The sequence below is a fragment of the Clinocottus analis genome, unplaced genomic scaffold, assembly GCF_023055335.1.
Source record: "Clinocottus analis isolate CAN_PGR_092001 unplaced genomic scaffold, fCliAna1.0.p SCAF_18, whole genome shotgun sequence".
Lineage (NCBI taxonomy): Eukaryota > Metazoa > Chordata > Actinopteri > Perciformes > Cottidae > Clinocottus > Clinocottus analis.
In genome coordinates this window covers 14,824,821-14,845,740 of record NW_027175909.1, presented here as the reverse complement: position 1 = coordinate 14,845,740, position 20,920 = coordinate 14,824,821, and the positions used below count along the sequence as shown (strand labels likewise).

The window sequence follows — 20,920 nt, the reverse complement described above, 5'->3', positions numbered from 1 at the left end:
CAGTGTGTTGAGGGGAGATATGTGAATTTGTGTTTTCACATATTTATCGTCAAAACATAAGGTTTTTTTTACTTATGCCTGAATGTAAATAAAGGTTTAAAATGTGACAAATTCCTGTGACTGTTTATAATAATAAGTAATAAAGATGCCCGTGTTGTTACTTTCACATCTTTGATAATTAAAGATCTTTAAGTTTTTGGTTATTTTTTTCAACAAGAACAAACAAAACATTTAAATAAAAAGTGTTTTTTGATAGAAATATATTTAATCTTTAAAAAAAATGTATAAAAGTACTACTCAACAAGGGAAATACTTGTGAGCTGAAGCCATAATACTCAATAATACTCAGTAATCATCGTGACAGACATAGTATTTTGGTATAAAACTGTTCTCTGCTCTGTGAAGCTGCATTTTTCAGACAGTTTCAGTTAAGTGGCGACTAATAACTTTAAACTTAGGCCATGGTATCCACTACAGTCATAACTATGCACTAAACACACGACAGGATTGTCTTTATTGGGCAGCGAGTCCGTCAGCTCTGCAGTCGCTCGTATAAACGCTGCTCACCCTGCGCTTGACCTCGGGGCTCGCACATCAATGCCCCGGCAGACTAAACCCTTCCTCCTCCTCCTCCTCCTCTTCCTCCTCCTCCTCTCCCAGCCTGTCCTTGATCCTCATTCCAGCCCCCTCGACCTCCACCTCGCCCTCTTCCAGCTCTTTCATCCCCCCCTCCAAACCGATTCCTCTCCCTGTACCTCTCACCCTTAACCGTCTAACACTCGTCCTCTCATCTGCTGTGAAGTGAATCCCCCTCACCCCTTCACCCCTTCACCCCCCGTCTCCTCTGATTCCTTCCATCCCTCTGAACAACATCCCCTTTATCTCCTCCTCCCATCAGCCCCCTCTCCTCCTCTCTGATCCGTGTCAGTGGAGGCTCTCTGGGCACCAACAGCAGGGTTTTCACCCCCTGAAGGATGTCGGTGGCAGTGGGAGTGTCTCTGGGTGTGAAGGCCAGACAATGTCACGTCCTACTTCCCTCCTCTGCATGTTGGGATTCATCCTTTCTAATCCCCCCCCCCCCCCCCAGAACTTTGCAGTTCCTTCAACCTAACCCAGTTATCTCTCCTTCCCCGGCTTTGCTTTGTTTCAAAGCGCTTTGCTGTGAGATAAAGAGCCCTCCATCTCCATCTCCACCTTCCTCTCAGCCGCCACTAAAAAAAACAAAACCCCGGTGTTTATAAATCGTCCGTCTGTAACGCACGGCGAGGCTTTCAAGGGTTCCTGCTCGCTCGCTCACAGCAGCAGACAAAAAATAAAAAATCCCAGAAGCCAACGGAGAGAAAACAGCACTTTTCTCCATGTAGGGAACAGAAAGTTAAACCAGCGAGGCGTCGCCGTGACTTTGTGGGAAAAATAGACTTACACACTATATAATATATAAATATCATAACGAGGGCAGGTTCCTCTGAGATTTTGGATATCGTAATATGACATGAGCGTCGTCTTTTTGTGGTTTTTAATATACCAGATGGTTCTAGCTGTTATATTATTTGCCTTTAAGTGGACACATCCCACACTGCAGCTGATTCAACACTAAATGAACAGACAAGGAAGTCAATGAGTAGATTGAGGAAGAGCAGCTGGCACGATAAAAAACTAAATGTTTTGTATCGTGAACGGACGTCAGAGCGGCTGTAGACCACAGATCAGTGATGCTGATGCTGCTACGAGCATCTGAAGACGTCCTGGACTTTGGTTTTAGTTGATAAATTAAAAAGGAGAACTTATCATGAATGAGCAGCTTTGTGCAAACACACATGAGCCAGAGAGAAGCGCTGGTCTCCACAGAAGGGAAAATGAAAATACGTGTGTAATATTTATGAGCGCCACAGTCAGCATAAAGAGCTTTTTAGCTAATGAGGCTACTTCTCTCGCTCGTAACTCAAATTTGATGAAAGAGTCTTCTGGGTAACAATCCTTGAGAGTCGTGTTCGAGGGTTTCCATCTGTAGTTGAAACGGCACTTCATAATCAGAGGCTTTTACAGATATTAATATCAAAGCGATGCCGGCTGCAGAAAAGAAAAACCCCTTCTGACGAACATTAAATGCTGGATTTAGTGCAGCGGAGAGGAGGAAGAGCTGTGAAAAACATCACAACAGCTGAACCAAGAGCGCAGATTAGAAGAGTGGGACACGGGGAACAGGTTTGTTTCTGAAGAGACGCTTCGCTCACGTCACTGAAACACGAGAACACGCGTAGTCTTCGGCTTTTAAAAAGGTGGAGCCGCAGCACTAAATCCACCCGTTTCTATCCATGAATTTGAGAGACTTTTATGAAGTTTGCTGTGTAAGTTTAGATCTATAACTTCATCACATCAGCAGGGGGCAACAATGTCTGGATGCCGACTCCTTTGAGATTCTTTAACTGGAAGCTTTTGAACTTTAAAGTCGCTAAAAGTTGTTCATTTGCATCATTTTCAGTACACATCAAGGTCTTATTGGTGCTCCTGCCAGTACAAGTACTTCTGTTATTGTGTATCCAAAGTACTTTGTAGTTCTCGGAGGTACACTGTTCTTTTATTTCTCTACATTGTAACTCTTCCACTTCTTCACTCTGCTGATGCTTCAGGAAACATCCTCCGTTGCTTTTCCTGGACTTTTTAAACTTTATTCACTTTTTTTTTAGAGACTTTTATCTCATATAATTAAACCTGACTTGATTTTAAGTAGTGTGTGTGTGTGTGTGTGTGTGTGTGTGTGTGTGTGTGTGTGTGTGTGTGTGGATCTGCTGCTGCAGCTAATCTATAAATACACATCAACCTTTTCCTGCAAAGTCTAAAGAACGTCCCCTCCAGTAATTATTTTCGTTGTCGACTAATTTATGACTTATTATTTTTCTGATTAATGGACGAAGCGTTTTGGTGAAATGTGTAAAAATAGAAGTTGATCAGATCAAAGCTCCTGACGCTCATGGAGACATCTTTCTGTTGTTTGTCTCACATAATGAAAGATATTTAATTATCAATGATATGAAACAGAAAACAGTCTATTAATAACCTGCAGCGCTGCTCCTGTGTGTGTGTGTGTGTGTGTGTGTGTGTGTGTGTGTGTGTGTGTGTGTCTCTGTCTGTGTGTGTCTTTCTCTCTCTCTCTCTGTGTTGACTGTCTGTGTGTGTGTCTGTGTGTGTATATCTCTCTCTTTTTCTCTCTCTCTCTGTGTGTATGCGTCTCCCTGTGTGTGTGTGTGTCTCCGTGTGTGTGTGTGTGTCTCTCTATCTCTCTGTATGTTTGCCTTTCTCTGTGTGTGTTTCTTTCTCTCTCTCTTTCTCTGTGTGCGTGTGTGTGTGTGTCTCCGTGTGTGTGTGTGTGTGTGTGTGTGTGTGTGTCTCTCTCTCTGTATGTTTGCCTTTCTCTGTGTGTGTTTCTTTCTCTCTCTCTTTCTCTGTGTGTGTGTGTGTGTGTGTCTCCCTGTGTGTGTGTGTGTGTGTGTGTGTGTGTGTGTGTCTCTCTCTCTGTATGTTTGCCTTTCTCTGTATGTGTTTCTTTCTCTCTCTCTTTCTCTGTGTGTGTTTCTTTCTCTCTCTCTTTCTCTCTTTTTCTGTGTGTGTGTGTGTGCTCTACCTGTGTGTGTGTGTGTGTGTGCTCTACCTGTGTGTGTGTGTGTGTGTGTGTGTGTGTGTGTGTGTGTGTGTGCTCTACCTGTGTGTGCGTTGCCTCTGGTTGAGCGAGGCCGTGCGTCCGGGGCTGTGCTGCTGGCCCAGGCGGGCGGGGCTGGTCATGTAGTCGTTTGGCACCGTGGGCGGCTTCACCGGCTCCAGAGTCTTGTAGGACGTGTTGCGCCTGACCGCGAGGGAAAGACAAATAAATAAACAAACTAAATAAATAAACAAACGAATAAATAAATAAATAAAGAATCATAATCACGACGCAAATCCCGCCATCAAAGCAGCGAGGCCGCGTTCACTCGAGCGTCGTGAATCCCATCAGGTTACTCAGCCGGACGCCGCCGGCTTTAATATCTGATCAACGTCGCGTTTCACACCGATAAAAGTTTCCTTTTTGCCCGGATTCAGTTTTGTCATTTTAAATGTGAAAACTAAAACGATGTCCTGGGGCTGTTAGCTCAGCGGGGTTGTGTTTGTTCACCGTGTTACTCTTTAAACATTTACTCATTAAAAAAAGAAAGAAAGGTACAAATAGCTGAATGTAAAAATATAAATAGCAGAATGTAAAAATAAAAATAGCTGAATGTAAAAATAAAAATAGCAAAATGTAAAAATATAAATAGCAGAATGTAAAAATAAAAATAGCAAAATGTAAAAATAAAAATAGCTGAATGTAAAAATATAAATAGCAAAATGTAAAAATAAAAATAGCTGAATGTAAAAATATAAATAGCTGAATGTAAAAATAAAAATAGCAGAATGTAAAAATATAAATAGCAGAATGTAAAAATATAAATAGCTGAATGTAAAAATAAAAATAGCAAAATATATAATATAAATAAGTAACATTTACTTCAACTGTATGTTCTTGTATCGCCCCCTTACAGAAGCTGTGTGTGTGCTTTCTTATATTCAGTGTTTCACAATTAGAGGATTAGTTTTCTTTTCATGAAGTCTTTACCCCAGCGTGCCGCGCCCCGACATGGGAGGGCTCGGCGGCTTCTGCGTCGGCGGGTTGGTCCTCGATAGTGTCCCTCCTCTGATCGCCTGGTTGTTTCCATGTTGCTGATGTGAAGAAAAAACACATTTAAAAAACAAACAAATGACTTCATACACTTGTGTGACAAAAAAATAAATAAATCAAATCGCTATAGGCTGCCCAGATGTTTACTGTTGCTAATATTTGAACAGTTATGCAACGCTCAGTCACAGAAGGTTTGCTGCTGATTGCAGGTTAGAAACCTCTGGGTTGTTCCAACAAGGCTTCTTGCAAAAACGCTTGTGTCCTAACAAGCACGTAACCGCCGACAAAAAACAAGCGGCTAACTCAAAAGCTTTGACTTTAGCAACATCTGGATTTACACTATTGCGAATTCTGCATAACTGTTGAGTAAAACACAAGGATGTGGAGTGTGTAATTTGTCTGGGGAGCCTATAAGGATCGAGGACACAACATTTAGGGACAACTACACGTGTGAGGGAGGTGACAACATACACGAGTGGTGACTTGACAAAGGAGGGAGGGCTTCTGCTAAGAGGACTACAAGTCTGTTAATGGGAGTAACGTGGGAATTGATCATAATAATGACATGTACAGGCGGGGTTTGGACGAATCTATCAATAATGCATTATAGTAAAATGGGTCATGTGACAAACCAGACTTACCTTGGCTTTTAGCCACTTATGAAGACGAAGCAAGAAAAAAAAAGAGACGAGAGAGAGAGAGAGAGAGAGAGAGAGAGAGAGAGAGAGAGAGAGAGAGAGAGAGAGAGAGAGAAGGCATGTCAAAAATAGGCCACGTCTGAACGGATCAGAAGAAGTCAAAGTACAAGCGAGCAGCAGGAAAACGATTCCTCGATGTGTTGACACCGAGTCAACATTTAGCGGGTCAGGTCAGCGGTTACCACTCATTATACCAGAGGAGAGCAGTGAGGGCCGCGGGGCCCCGCAGAGCCACACCCAGAGCAACCGTCAAACTGGAGGGAAATCACAGGAATCTGACGACACGGTGAACGAGCCGGACGGGTTTATTATTAACACAACGCCTTCGTGCATCAAAAAAGCTGCGGATTTGAAATCTACCGAGCGTGCGTTTGTCCAGGTTTGGAGTGAAATCCAGCTGATTGCGTCACTGGCAGCGATTAAAAACAAACAAACACCTTCTGTACTCGCGTGCGTGAGGCTGAATGTGGAGCCGACAGAAGCCGTGGGCTTTGACAACTGCAGAGTCAAGTGGCTCATCTATAATGCAGCTTTTCCCCCCAGTGGCCTTTGCAGAAACGCATTGTAGCTTCTCACAAGTCCACGAGCGAAAAGAGAGAAGATGAAACCAAGAAAAAAAAAAGAAAAGAAGCTCATTCACAGCGTCGGGCGACACGAGGAGCTTTCTGCAGCAGAAAAGCGACACCAGTGTAGCCGTGAACGGCACATTTCACGTTCAAAATGTCCCTCACCGCGGGTTATCTGACCGAGACGGGATTCACTCCACAATCTAGGTCACGCGAAGGCCCGAGACTGCCGTCCCCTGATCGTCCCCGGCTCGTGCCGTATCTCTGTTTTTGCTGCGCGAACCAGACCGGCAGCGTGGAAATGCTTTTTGGTAACGTCCCGTTTAGAAGGAGGAGGACAGACAGGTTCAGATTAAGGTCATTATCAAGTCCCCCCAAAAAATAAAAAGGCTTAGCATGTCGAGCTGGGGTGGAAAAAATAAACTGGAGCAGTTCAGTCCCGTCAGGGCGAGTCTGTATGAAAGACACAAACACTTCCTGCGTTTATGATAGTCGTCATGGATACGTCCCAAAAAAGATAAGACAAAGACTGAAATGTCGGAGGGGAAAGATTCAAACTGTGGTTTTTAAATGCGACAAGAAACTCACAATCCAGAATGTAACATTTGGAAATGACTGTTTATGAAAAAGATGCGTACACGTTACTCTTTTGTTCATTTTACCTCACGGATATCAGCCTCATTTCTTACTGCTCACTCTCTTTACACCAAATTTAGAGGCGTTTTAAGGCAAACTTACTGCTGCGTCGGCCAGAAAAGGTAACAAACCTTTTGTCTGGAGTTCAAAATCAGATGGAGGTCGCACTTATTTGCTTTATGAATCAAAAACAAAGAGCGCTCGTCTGGCTGCATCCTCTGGCTGCATCCTCTGGCTGAACAGAGCTTAAAACAAAAAAAGCTAATCATGGCCACTATCCCTTTAAGATCCTCTTCTAAACTCACAACTGACACAACAAAAAACATTAAAGGAATGCAATGCAACTTCAAACCCCTGACATCATCATCATCATCATCATCATCCGGCCGACTCCATCAAACGTCTGACTGGAAGAATAAATCTCACCTTTCCTATTAAAAGCTAAAACGCCTTGAGATGCAGGAACATCCGGATCCGTCAGCTCAAACTATTATGATGTGACGTTCAATCAGATTATCTACCAGATGAATTTCACCTTCTAATTTCTCTCCTCTTCTTCTTCCTCCTCCTCATTGCTCGTTTGGATGCGCCGTCAGCTTCTATTTAATAATGCATGTGGACGCCACGTCGCTCACAACACGCAGCTCACGCTTTGGCGTTTAACGGCACAAACACTCACATGTGGCAAGTTTAAAGTATTGATTCTGGTCAGTAAGTAAAGCGTGACGTTAGATCTTCTATACAAGCCTCACAGCCGTCTCTGGATACTATAGGAAATAATGTGAAGTCCTGATGTTGAGTATTGATCGGCTTCTGTGGACCTGCAGCTGCTTACCTCCTTCCATCTATATATGTATATGCATGCGTGTGTGTGTGTGTGTGTGTTCTCCGTCACATTCACTACGTCAATGCAACATCGAGAAAGACATTTTAAAAAGGAGGAAAATCCACCGAGATTAAGCCCGGAGTAATATGAAATGTCCTTAAAATAGATGCAACGAACGCTCTCAAAAGCGGCCGTGAAGCACGACGGTTTCGGTGATTTGACTCGATTGTTGGATGACGTGGCGCCGTCCTCGTGTTCGAGAGACAAAGTAGAGCCAGAAGTGGGGATGATTCACACGGGCCTCACTGCGATTGTATGAAATGTGTCATAATTTGAAAAGTATGGAACTCAATCGATCGTGTATTGAGTCAAAAGTCTATTTAGTAGCTTTGATTATAAACATTTGTATATGAGTGGTTGCTAAAAGTTATAAGACAGTTTTTTCAACATTATTAATCACGATTAAGTGATATATATGAATACTTTATGATTATACATAAATACTATTGAATGATTTAAGCAATACTTGGGAAATACTCCTTAGCTTAGCTTAGCATAAAGACTGAAAGCAGGGGGAAACAGCTAGCATCTATACGTTGTTTCTAAAATCTGCAAAACAGCTCACTAATTTATACCCAGAAACAACAACAGCACATGTATAAGATGCAATGTGTTAATAACTTTGTCTTTATGCTACGCTAAGCTAAAAGCCAAAAGCCTCTAGCTTCATATTTATCACAAAACACATAAAAAGGGTGTCATTTATAATCTCAAACTTGAACAGAAAGTGAATTAGCGATCCAGAAATGTCGAACTCTTGATTCAATAACAATAAAAAAAACACATCTTTGTGCACTTTTAAGTACACAATGTGGTCTCTCGCGCCCCATTAGCCACGACGGAAGCGTCCAGCGTGATTTCCTAGACAGTAAATTGAGAGCGACGCGACGGCTTTCATCCTGCTTTCTCAAAGCCCGCAACGCGACGGGCCGGCGATGGCGGACCTCTAATCCAATCCTGTCTGACAGCTGCAATTGATTGGCTGATGGATGGGGGGCCCGAGGACGCTCTCAGGGGGGGGAGGGGAGGAAGGGAAGGTGGAGATCGCGAAAAAATGCCTCCGGCCATCGGGAGAATGATGTCATTACCGCCAGTGTCAGGACGACCCAGTGACCCCTGAAGCCAGAGAAAGTGTCGCGGTTGGATCACGCGAGTTTATCACATGGAAACCAGCTCCTCTCCCGCCTCTTCTCCGATGTGAAAATAAAAAACTACAGATCTAATTGTAACAACAGCGTCGGAGAAAACGAGATTACGAGGGCGGGCCGAGGCCTAAGTGCCTTCAAATGTGTCCTTTTACACAACGCTCTGAGAATAGAGCTGTTTTTTCTTCTTCTCCCTGAACGCTGTGTGATGTAATCTCTTTATTCGTTCATCTCCTCCTCCCCCCCTCCCCTCCACCCGTTCCCACCAACCCACACTGAGACATATTCCTGTAGGGTCAGAAGGGGGTGCTTTCTGAAGATGAGAGGAGGAAAAAAAAGCATAAGAGATGGAGTGTGAGCCAGAAAAACGAGTCAAAGTGGGAGAGAGGGAGGGAGATAGGGAGATAGGAATACCTCTGGCAAGAAGGAGAGGAGGGGGAGGGGAAGAGCATTGGATACAGTGGAAGAACAGAAGCAGAGAAACTAATACACCCCGAAAATCAGGCGGCCCCGCTCACCTTCACGCCGTGGCCCACGTCGTCCAGCACGTTGTAGTCCACGGGCTTCCTGATGTACCTGACGGGCCGCTCCATGTTCGCCGGCGCCACGATCTTGTGGGTCCTCGCCGTGTTCTTGTTGGTGGTCAGGATCCCGATCTCCCGCCGGGCCACCTTCTCTTTATGGATGTCCACCGTCTGTAGAAACGACAGCAGAGAGAGTAGAGGGGGTGTTATCGATGCCACGTCGAGGGCACAACAAGGACCCCCCTTCGGGATTCAATGAGCTCGTCAAACAGCAGCTTAAGAAGGTTTGATTAAATCACGAGGCGTGCGCTTTTCATCACCGGGCTTGTAATCTTTTTACGACGGCCCGCGCACACTAATAAAATCGATCGCGGGTGGAGACCTGAGAGGAATAATGACCTCAACAACACTGACCCCCTGAATCTAGACTCTAAATCATTCAGCAAATGATTCAGGTTATTAAATACACACACACACAAAGAAGAAAGTGATGAGTTTGAATTAAAAGTGATTGAAGTGTGGCACTGCATTCATATTTTAGAGGAGGACAATTAAGTCTATTGTGTGTTGGGAAAACCTCCCTTTCATCTGCAACATTCTCGGGCCAAATTGTGATGCCTTATTCATGCTCCTCGGGTCCAAGAGTGTTTTTTCCCCCCCCCGATTGCATTAATGTTCCATTAATTAGCCCGTCCCCTTTACGAAAACTAATTACTTTTAAGATGCATTAGGAAACAGTGCACACTGCCGGTTATAAATAACACAAATGAACCCAGAAATGAGGCTTCCCTGTTCGATACCCTGCCAGGTTTGAGCGGGAAGTAACATTATGGCTCGAATGAGGCAGCAGTTTGTCAATCTTGACTTTATAGACTGATGCGAGTACAGCTCAGGCTCTATCATCTATTATTGTACTATTATCTTCATTATGGGTTGGATTTGCGCAATAATATTTTAATGATATGGTCTATAAAATGTTATATCGATGAGATATCCCACCACAATTTCCTATGGGTCAAGGAGGCAACATGACACTCATTTTCAATTCTTTTTCAGCACGATCCTCTGTATATATCCACTAAAATCGATAGGAATGTGGACAATTATAATGTATTAAGGTACCAAACATACGCTCTCCTCAAAGCCACCAGACTCGAGTCAGACAACGGCGATTTTAAACCGTCTTGCTAGTCTTTCTGCTGTTCTGACAATCTGGTACTCTGGTTTTGGTCGGAATAAAACCCATAATTCACAGAGTTAGATGAGAAAATACATATTATACGCGCTTCTCAATGTTCCCAGAATCATGTAATGGAAAGAGAAATTTAGCTGGATGATCAGTGTGATATTTAATTCACACTTTTATCAAACAGAGAAAAGCAGCAAATCCTCACATTTGAGAAGACGGAAGCAAAATATGACAATTCACACTTTTGCTTCATGAAACTATCATAGTCAACGACACATTTTCCCGCCAGTCGACTGCCATCAAGGTGTCAGACGAGCCGTCGCGTTCAAACACGGGAAAGTCGTCTACAGATCTGAACGCCACATTTCCCCTCCTGAGCCGGGAGGAGCCCAGGAGCAGCTGCCCTTCCTCTGAGAGATGAAAGGCTGCAATGTCTGCGGAGGGCAGAGCAGTAAAACGATGGTCTCTCACAAGGGGGGAGGAAAAGGGGGGAGGCAACAGAGGATTCCTTTCATGCCACAGGGATCTGGAGCTGGACTGAGCTCTGCCTCTGTTCCACTGTACAGCCGACTTCAAGTATCACTCACGCCCCCCCTGGAGCTGAGAGGAGTCGGCGACGCCGGCGGGCTCGTGTGTGTCGTCCAGCACAGAGCGGCGGCCTCTGGACAATGTCAAGTCTAATTTTAAACCCCGGGAGCTCACGAGCGAGTGCAAAGTCATGAAGAGAGCAGAGATCCTTTTTGTGTCTTAAACTTGACTTATCTCCACTGGCCAGCAGGGGGCGACGGCTCGTTGCAGAACGAAGTCTTGGTTGTATAGAAGTCTATGAGGAAAATGACTGCTTCTTACTTGATTTATTCCCTACAGTAAACATTGTAAACATGAGTTTATGTCTCAATCTCTAGTGTCAAGCCTTTAATACGGGGTATGATTTAGGGCGGGGCTACCTTGTGATTGACAGGTCTCTACCAGAGCCGTATACGTCGTCTCCTTAGCAGACTAATTGTGGTCATATCTTTTATAAAAAACCAAGATGGCAAACTCAAAGCATCAAAACGGCGACGTCACCACTAGACACACTTCTTCTAGACAGTCTATTCCTCTCACAAGACACAAAGGATACACGACTGTATTGTATTGTTCACAATGACAGAAAAATATATATCAATATTTCATTACAGGCAAAGTTGCTCGTACATAATTGCTCCCGCAGAGACTTCGCATACAAGAAGGGGGAAACATCCGTTCTGTTCCAAAGCTTTGTTGTGTCTGTTTGAGTTAAAGGGGACGGCGGAGCGTCTAATACAGTCGTCTTTTATGATCCCAGCTGGGCTGCCAGACCATGAGAGGCTCTGAATTACAGTCTTCCCGGCGACGAGGCGAACAAACCGATGCACAAATATTCCATTTTTGCAGCATTTCAGACTCCAGGGTGTTGTGCCGCCACTGAGACGGGATTTGAGCTGATAATTTGACTCGGCACACGCAGCTCGGAGGTAATGCCCAAATTTCAAACGGCCATAAATCTCGATTGATTAAATTTTGGCCCAGTTGTTTCCAGACAGTCTTTTTTAGCCTCCTGTGTGCTGTGATTGGCTACGATGAACACAGAAGAAGGAGTAAAAGGAGGATTATAGCTCAGTCAGTCTACGTCTGGTTTTACTTTCCAAAATAAAAGCTTTAACCTCATTTCAACTCACTGGGGCTCATAACACACAGTGTCCTCTACAAAGCTCCTTTTCCTCACTGGACAAAATAAAGCTAACACACGCCCACAAACATCTGGCTTTTGTCTTCACAATGGACTCCCACGAGACATGACGACGCAGAAGTCTCGCGTGTCGATCGACTGCGGCTCAGCTCGCCAACGATGGAAACCAACAGGGACTTTTCCAGCTTGATACTCTGCAGCGCGTTGAGTGAGTATGTAATAAATAAAATCAATACATACAATTAGTGTGCTCTTCTCAAAGCCACAGCGATTCTAGCTCGCGAAACATCGAAGCACACAGCATTCAAACTCAACAGAAACTAAATGAAACTCATTTAAAACAGTCTTTCCAATGTTTCAACAATCACCAACTCTGGTTTGCTCCCAATGAAACCCCAATGAAGATCCAGAATAATTCATAATAAATAAAAGTAACAGCCGCTGCAACATTTGGGTTTGTTCACGTGACGTCGCATAAAAAAAGGCAACTTATACAGCCATGACTGGCACTGGGAAATCTTTTTTGGCCGAAAATATGGTAGTAGAGACCTCAGTCATGGGACATTGTTATTATAAGATAAGGTGGTGAAGAAGCCTGAAGGCGGAAAGTCCAAACCACTAAAAAAAAAAGACTTCCTCCTCAAGAGAACTGTTGTTGAAATGTTGTATAGAAAATGGGAAAGCGTGTGAGCACACACACACTTCCCGTTATCAGAGAGCAACGCGTGGACCAACTTCATCGCAGCTGGCAAACAGGGAGGCGAAGGGGGGAAGTGAGACGGCGGCGTGGTGTGAGGTAATCTCCTTCCTGTACGCCCAGAGAATAGCGGTGCTGTAACAGCCTGGAGACACAAGAGACCTCAGAGGGGTGGAGCGGGCGCTTTGCACCCCCGTTGATCTGCTGACCGGCGCTTAAAAAAAACACCAAATTGAGCCGAGAAAGAAAAGGTCAAAGTGGAAAAGCGTAATCTGGCTCTACTTCCTCTCTGACTGACCCATAGCTACTTTTTAACCGGCATTAAAAGGCGTTTACCGCGGTAGAGAGACGGAAACTCGGCAACATGTTGCCCAACTGAAAGGTGGATGATTCACATGTGTGTTTCCCAACCGCTGTCACCCATGTGTTTGAGGCCTGTGGGTGTTTTTCCACAAAACGCTGAGCTGGTGGCTGGTGTTTTGGCTTCTCCGCTGTCGTATTTCTTCTTATTCATCATCATCATCTCTTCCTTTTCACTCAATTCTTCCTCTGCATCTTTTTAAGTTTCGGTCTTTTTCTTCTTCTCTTTCACCCCAATCCCTCTAATCCCCCTCCTCCCCACACCAAAAGGGAACGAGTCACCCACCTACATGACGGCAGTGAGGATTTAGGTCACACCATCATCATCATCCAAACTCAAAACAGTCCAAAACCACTCGGGACCCAAAGGGTTCTTCCCATGTAGGGAAGCGAGTGAGTCAGCGGCCTCCACGGAGAGAGATTCCTCTTGTGTTGTTAGCAACAAGTGCCTAAATATTTGCGATTGAAGGGTTTTTTTTTCCCCTTCTTTCTTTTCTTTTTCATCCAGATTGTTGCCATTGTGGTTACGGCTGCACTTGGAAAGCTCGCGGATGCCAAAAAAAGAAAAGAAGAAGAAAGAAACGGGACTCAGGAGTCCGATGACGACGCAATGAGTCACTCCACGAGTCACCGGTCTGGGCTCGCTGTCAGGATGCCGAACACATGACGGCAAAAGTTGTTGTAAAATACAGATAATTCCTTGTAAAATACACTTAATTCATGGTAATTCTTCCTATACAGGGTTCATACACTATTTGACCAATGGATTTCATGACTTTTCCAGGACTTTAAACAACATTTCCATGACCAAACATTGTGAAATCTCAGTTTAAAGACTACATTTTCATGTTTACACTAACAATGAGCATGCAGTATACCTTAAATGACGGCAATGATTTGTTTTTTTTGCGTCTTTCTTTTGAAAGCATTTTAATCATTTCAAACTCAGCGTAAATGAACATAATGTAAGACATGTACATGACTTTTCCCAAACTTTAGGGATTCCTCCAGGCCTGGAAAGAACCATTTTAAAATTCCACGACATTCCCAGGTTTTCGATAACCTCGCTATACAGTTGCTGCAGGAGGATATGTCGTCCATTTTGTCCGACTGGAAGAAGCATTTCAGTCTGAAGTTCTTTACAACCTCTTGATGACTTTGATATGAAATCCATGCAGTAATATTTATATATCTATACCAACACGGCCGGTTGCCTACTCTGAAGTCACTCCCCAGATTGACTAAACATGATCCCGCATGATATTTGTAATCGTTTGGCATTCTTACAAAATCAAAACCATCCCGGAAAGGTGCGTCCTGAATAACGACTCTTCCTCTGTTGTGTATTGTTCTTGTGTGTTTGTTGTGTCTCCTGTTTGACTAAGAGCTTAGACAATTAATTAAGTGTAATGGAGATAAGAATGCAGGGGATTAGATAGATAGATGTGTACTTTATTCAACCCCAAGGGGAGATTTGTTTATCACAGAAGCAAGCGAGGTTACACAGAACAAATGAATGAAAATACTCAATATATACAAAATAAATCAGAAATTAGCAGAGCGTATTCATTTGGGAAATTAAACAATGAAGAAAGGGCAAAAATGCAAAGTAAATGAAGTGTATTTCTTTTCATTAAAACACATTTTTTGCATCTTTTTAGGATCTCATTGAATCATAATTAGATTCTTCCCACGGTGACCTTGTTTGAACTGGCCTCTCTCTTCGTCTTCAAAGAAGAAGAAGAAGAAGAAGAAGAAGAAGAAGAAGAAGAAGAAGAAGAAGAAGAAACCATGTTTGTAGACTTTGATATGAACTTGAGACAGCCAGTTTTACTCCAACAGATGTTGAATAAAAAAGTGCCTTTTCAGCGTTTTGGCAGACCGTCTGCTGGATGATAGCCTCAATAAAATGCCAGCTATGCACAAACAAAATAAAAAAGTACTGTAGGGAGCTCAAACACACAACATGGGAGAGGCTGGGAGGAAGAAAGCCTGCTACCAGACAAACACACCCGACACACCAACGCGTCTGTGTGGCCAGACAGACAAGACGAACGTGCCAATGGTTCACGATAAGAGCTCCAGTAAAGATGGCGGAGAGAAATGAGTCTTCTTCCTGCTCCTCCGAGGGGGGGGGGAAGCGGTTTCGGCAGTTATTTTGTGATGAAGTGCTGCTTTTTCATTTTATCTTCCGCGCCCACTTTCTCTCAACCCGTCGTGTCGGCTTCTCTCAGTTATTTCCTGCCGTTTTTTTCCCCTTAAAATAACCTCCGAGGAGTTATGATCCTCACGAACATGGCGCTCTGGATAAGTAGACACACGCGGCGCTTCGAGATGAGATCGTGACGTCATCGCGGCGTCCCGCGGTTCGGTTGCAGTCGTGTGTCAAACCCAGAAATGTCTGGTTTATTTAAATCTGTATCAAATAGTTTCAATTTGTCTGTGTTCTTGGACAGATGCCTTTGTTTGTGCAACATTAAAAAGGTGCTTGACGCCCGTAAAATTGTGAAATTGTCGTTTTTAAACTTAGTTTTATTTACGGATTAAACAAAAGAGATACCAGGGAGCTAGTGAGCTGATTTTGTGTTGATCTTGTGACCATCGTGGGCCCAGAAACCGCTGTTCCAAGACACTTTTCGACCTGTTAAACCTTTGGTCACATGCCTGTTTTCACAGTCTGCGGGCCGCTGAGTCTTCTGCTCCTCGCCGTGTCCGGCCTCGTCCGTGAGAGCAGTCCAACGCTGAGCCAAAGAGGGGCCGCTGAAGCGAAGCGAACGCCTCTTCTGGTCCGTTTCTCTCCCCGCGATTCTCAGCCAACACATCTGAAGCCCGTCATCCGCGGAGTCCAAACTACGGCTGTCCAAAAAGGCCCTTCGGCGAGGAGCCTGTTAGTGCAACACGGAGCGTGACGGAGCGTTCGTCTCTACTCGGCGTTTGACCTCCCGCTCAAAAGCTCTCCGTTTGGCAGCTTCTTGTTAAACATCCCTCAGAAAGAAGGCAAAAAAAGAGACAGATCCCTCTCGCAGGAGAGGAGGTTGCGTGAGGATTTGAAGTGTGAAACCTTGGCGAGATTGTTTCTCCCGGCTGAAGGAAGATTCGTTTACTAACTCGGCACATGTGGAAACACCTCGACCGTCTCTTTTTTCCAATCTAACTTTTTGGGCCGCGTCCAAAAACGGGATTTCCGAAAGAGCTCTCGAAGTTTACATCCGAGCTGAGACACACCGCTCAGACTTACACAGCCAGACGGCGGCGATGATGATAACAAACACCCAGAGAAGGGTTTCCCGATGCTCCCTTGTTTATACAGAGCCGTTAAATAAATTGCAGACGGTGTTCTTAAACATGGAGGGACTGCAGCACAGAGGTGTGCGATGATTACATGTAATTGCAGAGGGCGGTTAAGTGGGGAAAGACTGCCTGGTGCTCTGCAGCAGGGGTGAAGAGGAAGAGGAAGAGGAGGAGGCGGAGGAGGGGGGAAGTAGACTCAGAGCAGAGGAGCTGATGAGTCACTGAACAACGTCAGTCACCAGTCGTCTCACATTTAACCTCTATTCATGCAGAGCGGAGTCATGATCACCGCGCTGCAACGCCCTGAGGGACGCCGACGCGGCAGCGCTCTATGAAGATCAGATGATTAAACAAATAAAGTTTAACCAATGCCAATTTATTATAATACATCTGACATTTGCTGGTTGCAGCTTCTCATATCTGGAGAGCTGTTCTGTTGGACTTAATTTAAGGTCTTTTAGGGAAATTGCAATGGGCATTCCTCATTTCTTTTAATTAAAATATGATTGATGATGAAATATGATGGTTATTTGAATTAAGGCAATACATTAATTTCTTTTAAGGAACATTTCTCCTATCCAAAGCCACACACACGATAAGAAAAAGAGGCATGAAGACTATGTGATGATATCTGAAAGTGAAAAAAATAAAATACAGCATTTCACAGCCAGGCGAGTGGGAGAGACCACCAGGAGAAGCAGGAGAGAGACCAAAATACACAGGCAAGTAGAGGGATCAGCAGGAAACACAAGGAGCGCACACACATACACATACACACACACACACACACACACACACACACACACACACACACACACACACACAGAGAGAGACACGGCTTCATTTCCTGTTTGGATGAGTGCCATTCTTCCACGACGGGAGGTCATAAAGCCACCGCTGCAGCACACAGGCGCTACCTTAAGCCTTAGCATGAGTGTGTGTTTCTTATCACGGCATCACACCCCCACACACACACACACACACACACACACACACACCAAATAGCAGCAGAGTGTAACGCCATGCAACTGTACATCCGTGGACCGCAGTGAAAGAAATAACCAAAACAATGACAGTGCGAGTCCGAGGGCATGAATCTGGACTTGTGATCAGATGAGAATATTGTGTAACCGTACGAACACACACAGCTGTGGGAACCGGCAGTGTGTACAGTAGACGACGTGTCAGCTGCTTTCAGCCTGCAGCTTCATCGCTGTGGTCACTGGGTTCAACCAGCACGCCGGCCAGCTCCCAATGCAAGAGAGAGCCGGTTAATGTCTTTGTCCAACAACGCTGCTCTGGCGAAACACAGTTGAACGAAGCATTTTATACAAAATCAGCACAGTGTGAACTGCGTGGAGGTGGTTAGTTTGTGGTTTAACAAAATAGGGGTTTAGTGTACATATAATTTAGATATACATGTTTAAAAACAACCTCTACATGGTTATAAAGGGTTAAAAAAAGGTTCTTGCACTTGATTCTTGCCTTAAAATACATGTTTGCATTTCATCTCTATCGTATTTTACTGACGATGAGCAATAATTTATCGTCTTTCAATGGAATCACGTCTTAAATATCATGATACACAAAAAAGCTGTCTAGATGAATAATAAAAAAGGCTCGCACTTAGATTTCTAAGAAAATCTGACAATTTTGCACTTAAGTTCTCACTTAAGTGACAAAATACTTTTCATTCGTCGAGTATTTAACGCACGGACAGACGAGTCCAGACTATTTATTTATTCATTAAATTCCCAGAAGACATGCTATATCATGATATATATACTTATGGAGGGATTAAATGATTTATATCGTGTGTTGAGCCAGCTTAAGACTCCCGCTCAACATTTTGCTGACCAGAGTTCCCGTACAGATGCTGCCGGAGCTTGACTCAGTATTTCCAATCGACTAACACGCTGCTGCTCCATCCTCGCTAATAATGTTTCAATGCACAAAAGACGTTACTATGAATCATGGGGGATCTTCTGAGAGAGCCGTGATGAAAATAGCTTTGACCGGATGCACAGAGAAAAAGCGTCCTGGTCTGCAGCGCAGCCGTTGGTGTGAATATGAGTCACTGGCTGTTTTGAGGTCGCGGCTCAATTCATCAGAAATGATGTCACCTTTTGTTTTGTGGTCGTATTTCACTCGTGAAGACACGAAGACGAGGATGCGACTGCATTTCACGGCATTAACTGTCACTGCTGGAGCTTAAAAAGCTACTTGTTAGCTCGACTTTTGTACATCAGAGTGAAAAAACAACAACATTAAAAGTGCTGTCACGGCGCTTTTTCACTGTACTGTGCATCAAACTGAACTGTGAGCAAACTACATGCGCTCATATTGTTTGGCCTCCCCGTCTGAGTTTCTCCAAACAAAGTGGCTTTTATTCCATTGTTATGTGTCACTCTCAACACCAACACTCCCTCCACCCAACGCCATGTTCTCCTTCTCTTCAGGGCAGCAGAGACGTTCAGATTTATACTTTTCAAAAATGGCTTTACGTGCAAGCTGCATGCAGATTTGAGGAGAAAAGCACTTGAATAGCAACAATATCATAATCAGGACACAGGAGCTGCAGCTTGTTTGTGCCAATGTTAAAGCCCACCCCCCCCCCAACCCTCTCTTTACTCCCTATTCGGGTATCACAGAGGTTCTCAAAGTGCGGCGTTTTCTTCCGCCGGGCGGACAAAGCGCTCCCTGTTCGCAGCCTCTTAGCAGCCACTTCACACGCAGCACAAGGTGGAAGCCCCGCAGGCTACTCCGTTTTTTTTTCTTCCCATCAGCCCTTTCTGCCTCAATACTGCAGAGAGACCCCGTGGCCTGGGGGGAGGTGACACAAACAAATACCTGTCAACACAACACACACACAAACATTTGTGCATCTGTCAGCGCTCACACACGATTCAAGGAACTGCAGCCAGACCCCCCGACGTCCACTGAATATCAACCAGCAGCATATTTAATAAACGGCCAGGCGCAGCTTGAAATGCATTTTAATTAGAGCACAAGAGATTCAACACTCGTAAGACTCTGATGTTATTAAAAAACTGTTTCCACCGGCATCTTGTTTTATTGTTTGTGTTTCAACAATTAGTCGATTTGTAGATTATCCAGTTGTTTCCAGTTCAGGGGTCACAACGGAAATCAGAGGAGATGGAAATGATGAACAGAATACAAAAGCAGAAAAGTGTTGATTTTTCAGACTTATTTACTTGCTTTGTTGCTAATTTTCTGAATAAATTATGTTCATGCAAGGAATGCATACATAAATAAGTAAGTAAATAAAATAAATCAATGATTTGGTGCAAGTGGATTGAACTGGAGATGTTATTTATTGCTTCATATCGAGTCACAAAGCTTCAACATCACAGGATTAATCAAGCTATAAACTATTGTTAAAGTTGATTCATCAAATCAAGCCAAACGCTACGATAAAGTGAAGCAGAGCAAAGTTAGAGGGTTTAGTGCAGAGATACTCACACAAGGTCTCCAAAATTTGCTTTGCGGCCCATTTACATTTGAATTTTCTCATGCACCAAATCATATTTCACTTGTATATAACCTATGGTGTTCAATACATCCATATACAGCAATTTATGGCCTTTTTTCATTAAACAAGCTATGATTTACAGTTTTATATAACAATTGCTGTGTTAGAGGGGATTGGATTTTAAAAGAGGCTGGAAATATTGCATCTGAATTGATCTTTTTCACCCGTTTGTACCTCCTAGCACACGCATAACTACCCGTACTGTACTGTAATACAGTGCAGTACAGTGGCATCCAGCTCAGAAGGGATGCCACCACTGAGCCGACACACCCTGACCACAGTGAACCGCGTGGAAGCGACCACACCGAGGGAGGCGGGGCCCCGACGCCAGGCGGCGTCTCACCACACGCCAACCGACACGCTAATGTCAGAGAGCCTCGTCCCGACTGAGGCGAGCCGGGACGAGGCTGAAGTCAGAGACTGAACTGAAATGATTACCAGGAAGACTGTGGAGAGAGAAGGAGAAGAAAAGAAAAAGGGGGCCGGTATGATGATGTACAGCCTCGTGAATTCTGCAGCGTGTTCCTCGCTGGTGTCTGGAGGATGAGACACACATCGTCTCATTGGTTATTCACCTGAGAAAACTTCCGCTCCGCTGTTGAAACAAGCTGCAGGCTCCACTGCACATTCAGCAGAGCGTCGCGCCGCGCCGGCCGGCCTCGGGGACCCGCCGCTAATCTCATATCCATGAGCAGCGACGGCGGCGAGATTATGATCCCCCTCTGAACCGCGCGGCGGAGGGGCCATAAAACATAAAACCTGCCCCGTGTTCTGCAGCGCTCACCGGCCCGATTACTTTATTACTAAAACAGAGATGTGCCTCGTTAAGGTGAACACACAAAAGACCTTCTCTCGCTGTTCAAACCACATAAAGAACAATTCAACATTTTCGAGATTTCGAGGGCAAAACTGCAAAATCATTCAAGTTATGCAAATTCAGAAAAAAAACCTACTTTTTGCTCCTAATTCACATT

At 44.3% G+C, this 20,920-nt stretch overlaps 1 protein-coding gene across 8 annotated transcripts in view; it reads right to left on the bottom strand.

Annotated features, from left to right (window-relative positions):
• The window catches only part of abi1a (abl-interactor 1a), a 41,868-nt gene that overhangs the window by 8,004 nt on the left and 12,944 nt on the right, over positions 1 to 20,920 (bottom strand). For 5 of the 8 annotated variants that reach the window (XM_068582268.1, XM_068582271.1, XM_068582269.1 and 2 more), the window contains exons 3-6: positions 9,140 to 9,316; positions 5,332 to 5,346; positions 4,628 to 4,731; positions 3,701 to 3,841 (exon numbers count right to left, since the gene is read on the bottom strand). In XM_068582268.1, the coding sequence (XP_068438369.1) occupies positions 3,701 to 3,841; positions 4,628 to 4,731; positions 5,332 to 5,346; positions 9,140 to 9,316 (437 nt within the window). The remainder of the gene's footprint in view (positions 1 to 3,700; positions 3,842 to 4,627; positions 4,732 to 5,331; positions 5,347 to 9,139; positions 9,317 to 20,920) is intronic. The other 3 variants (XM_068582264.1, XM_068582270.1, XM_068582267.1) reach the window with 1 other exon arrangement.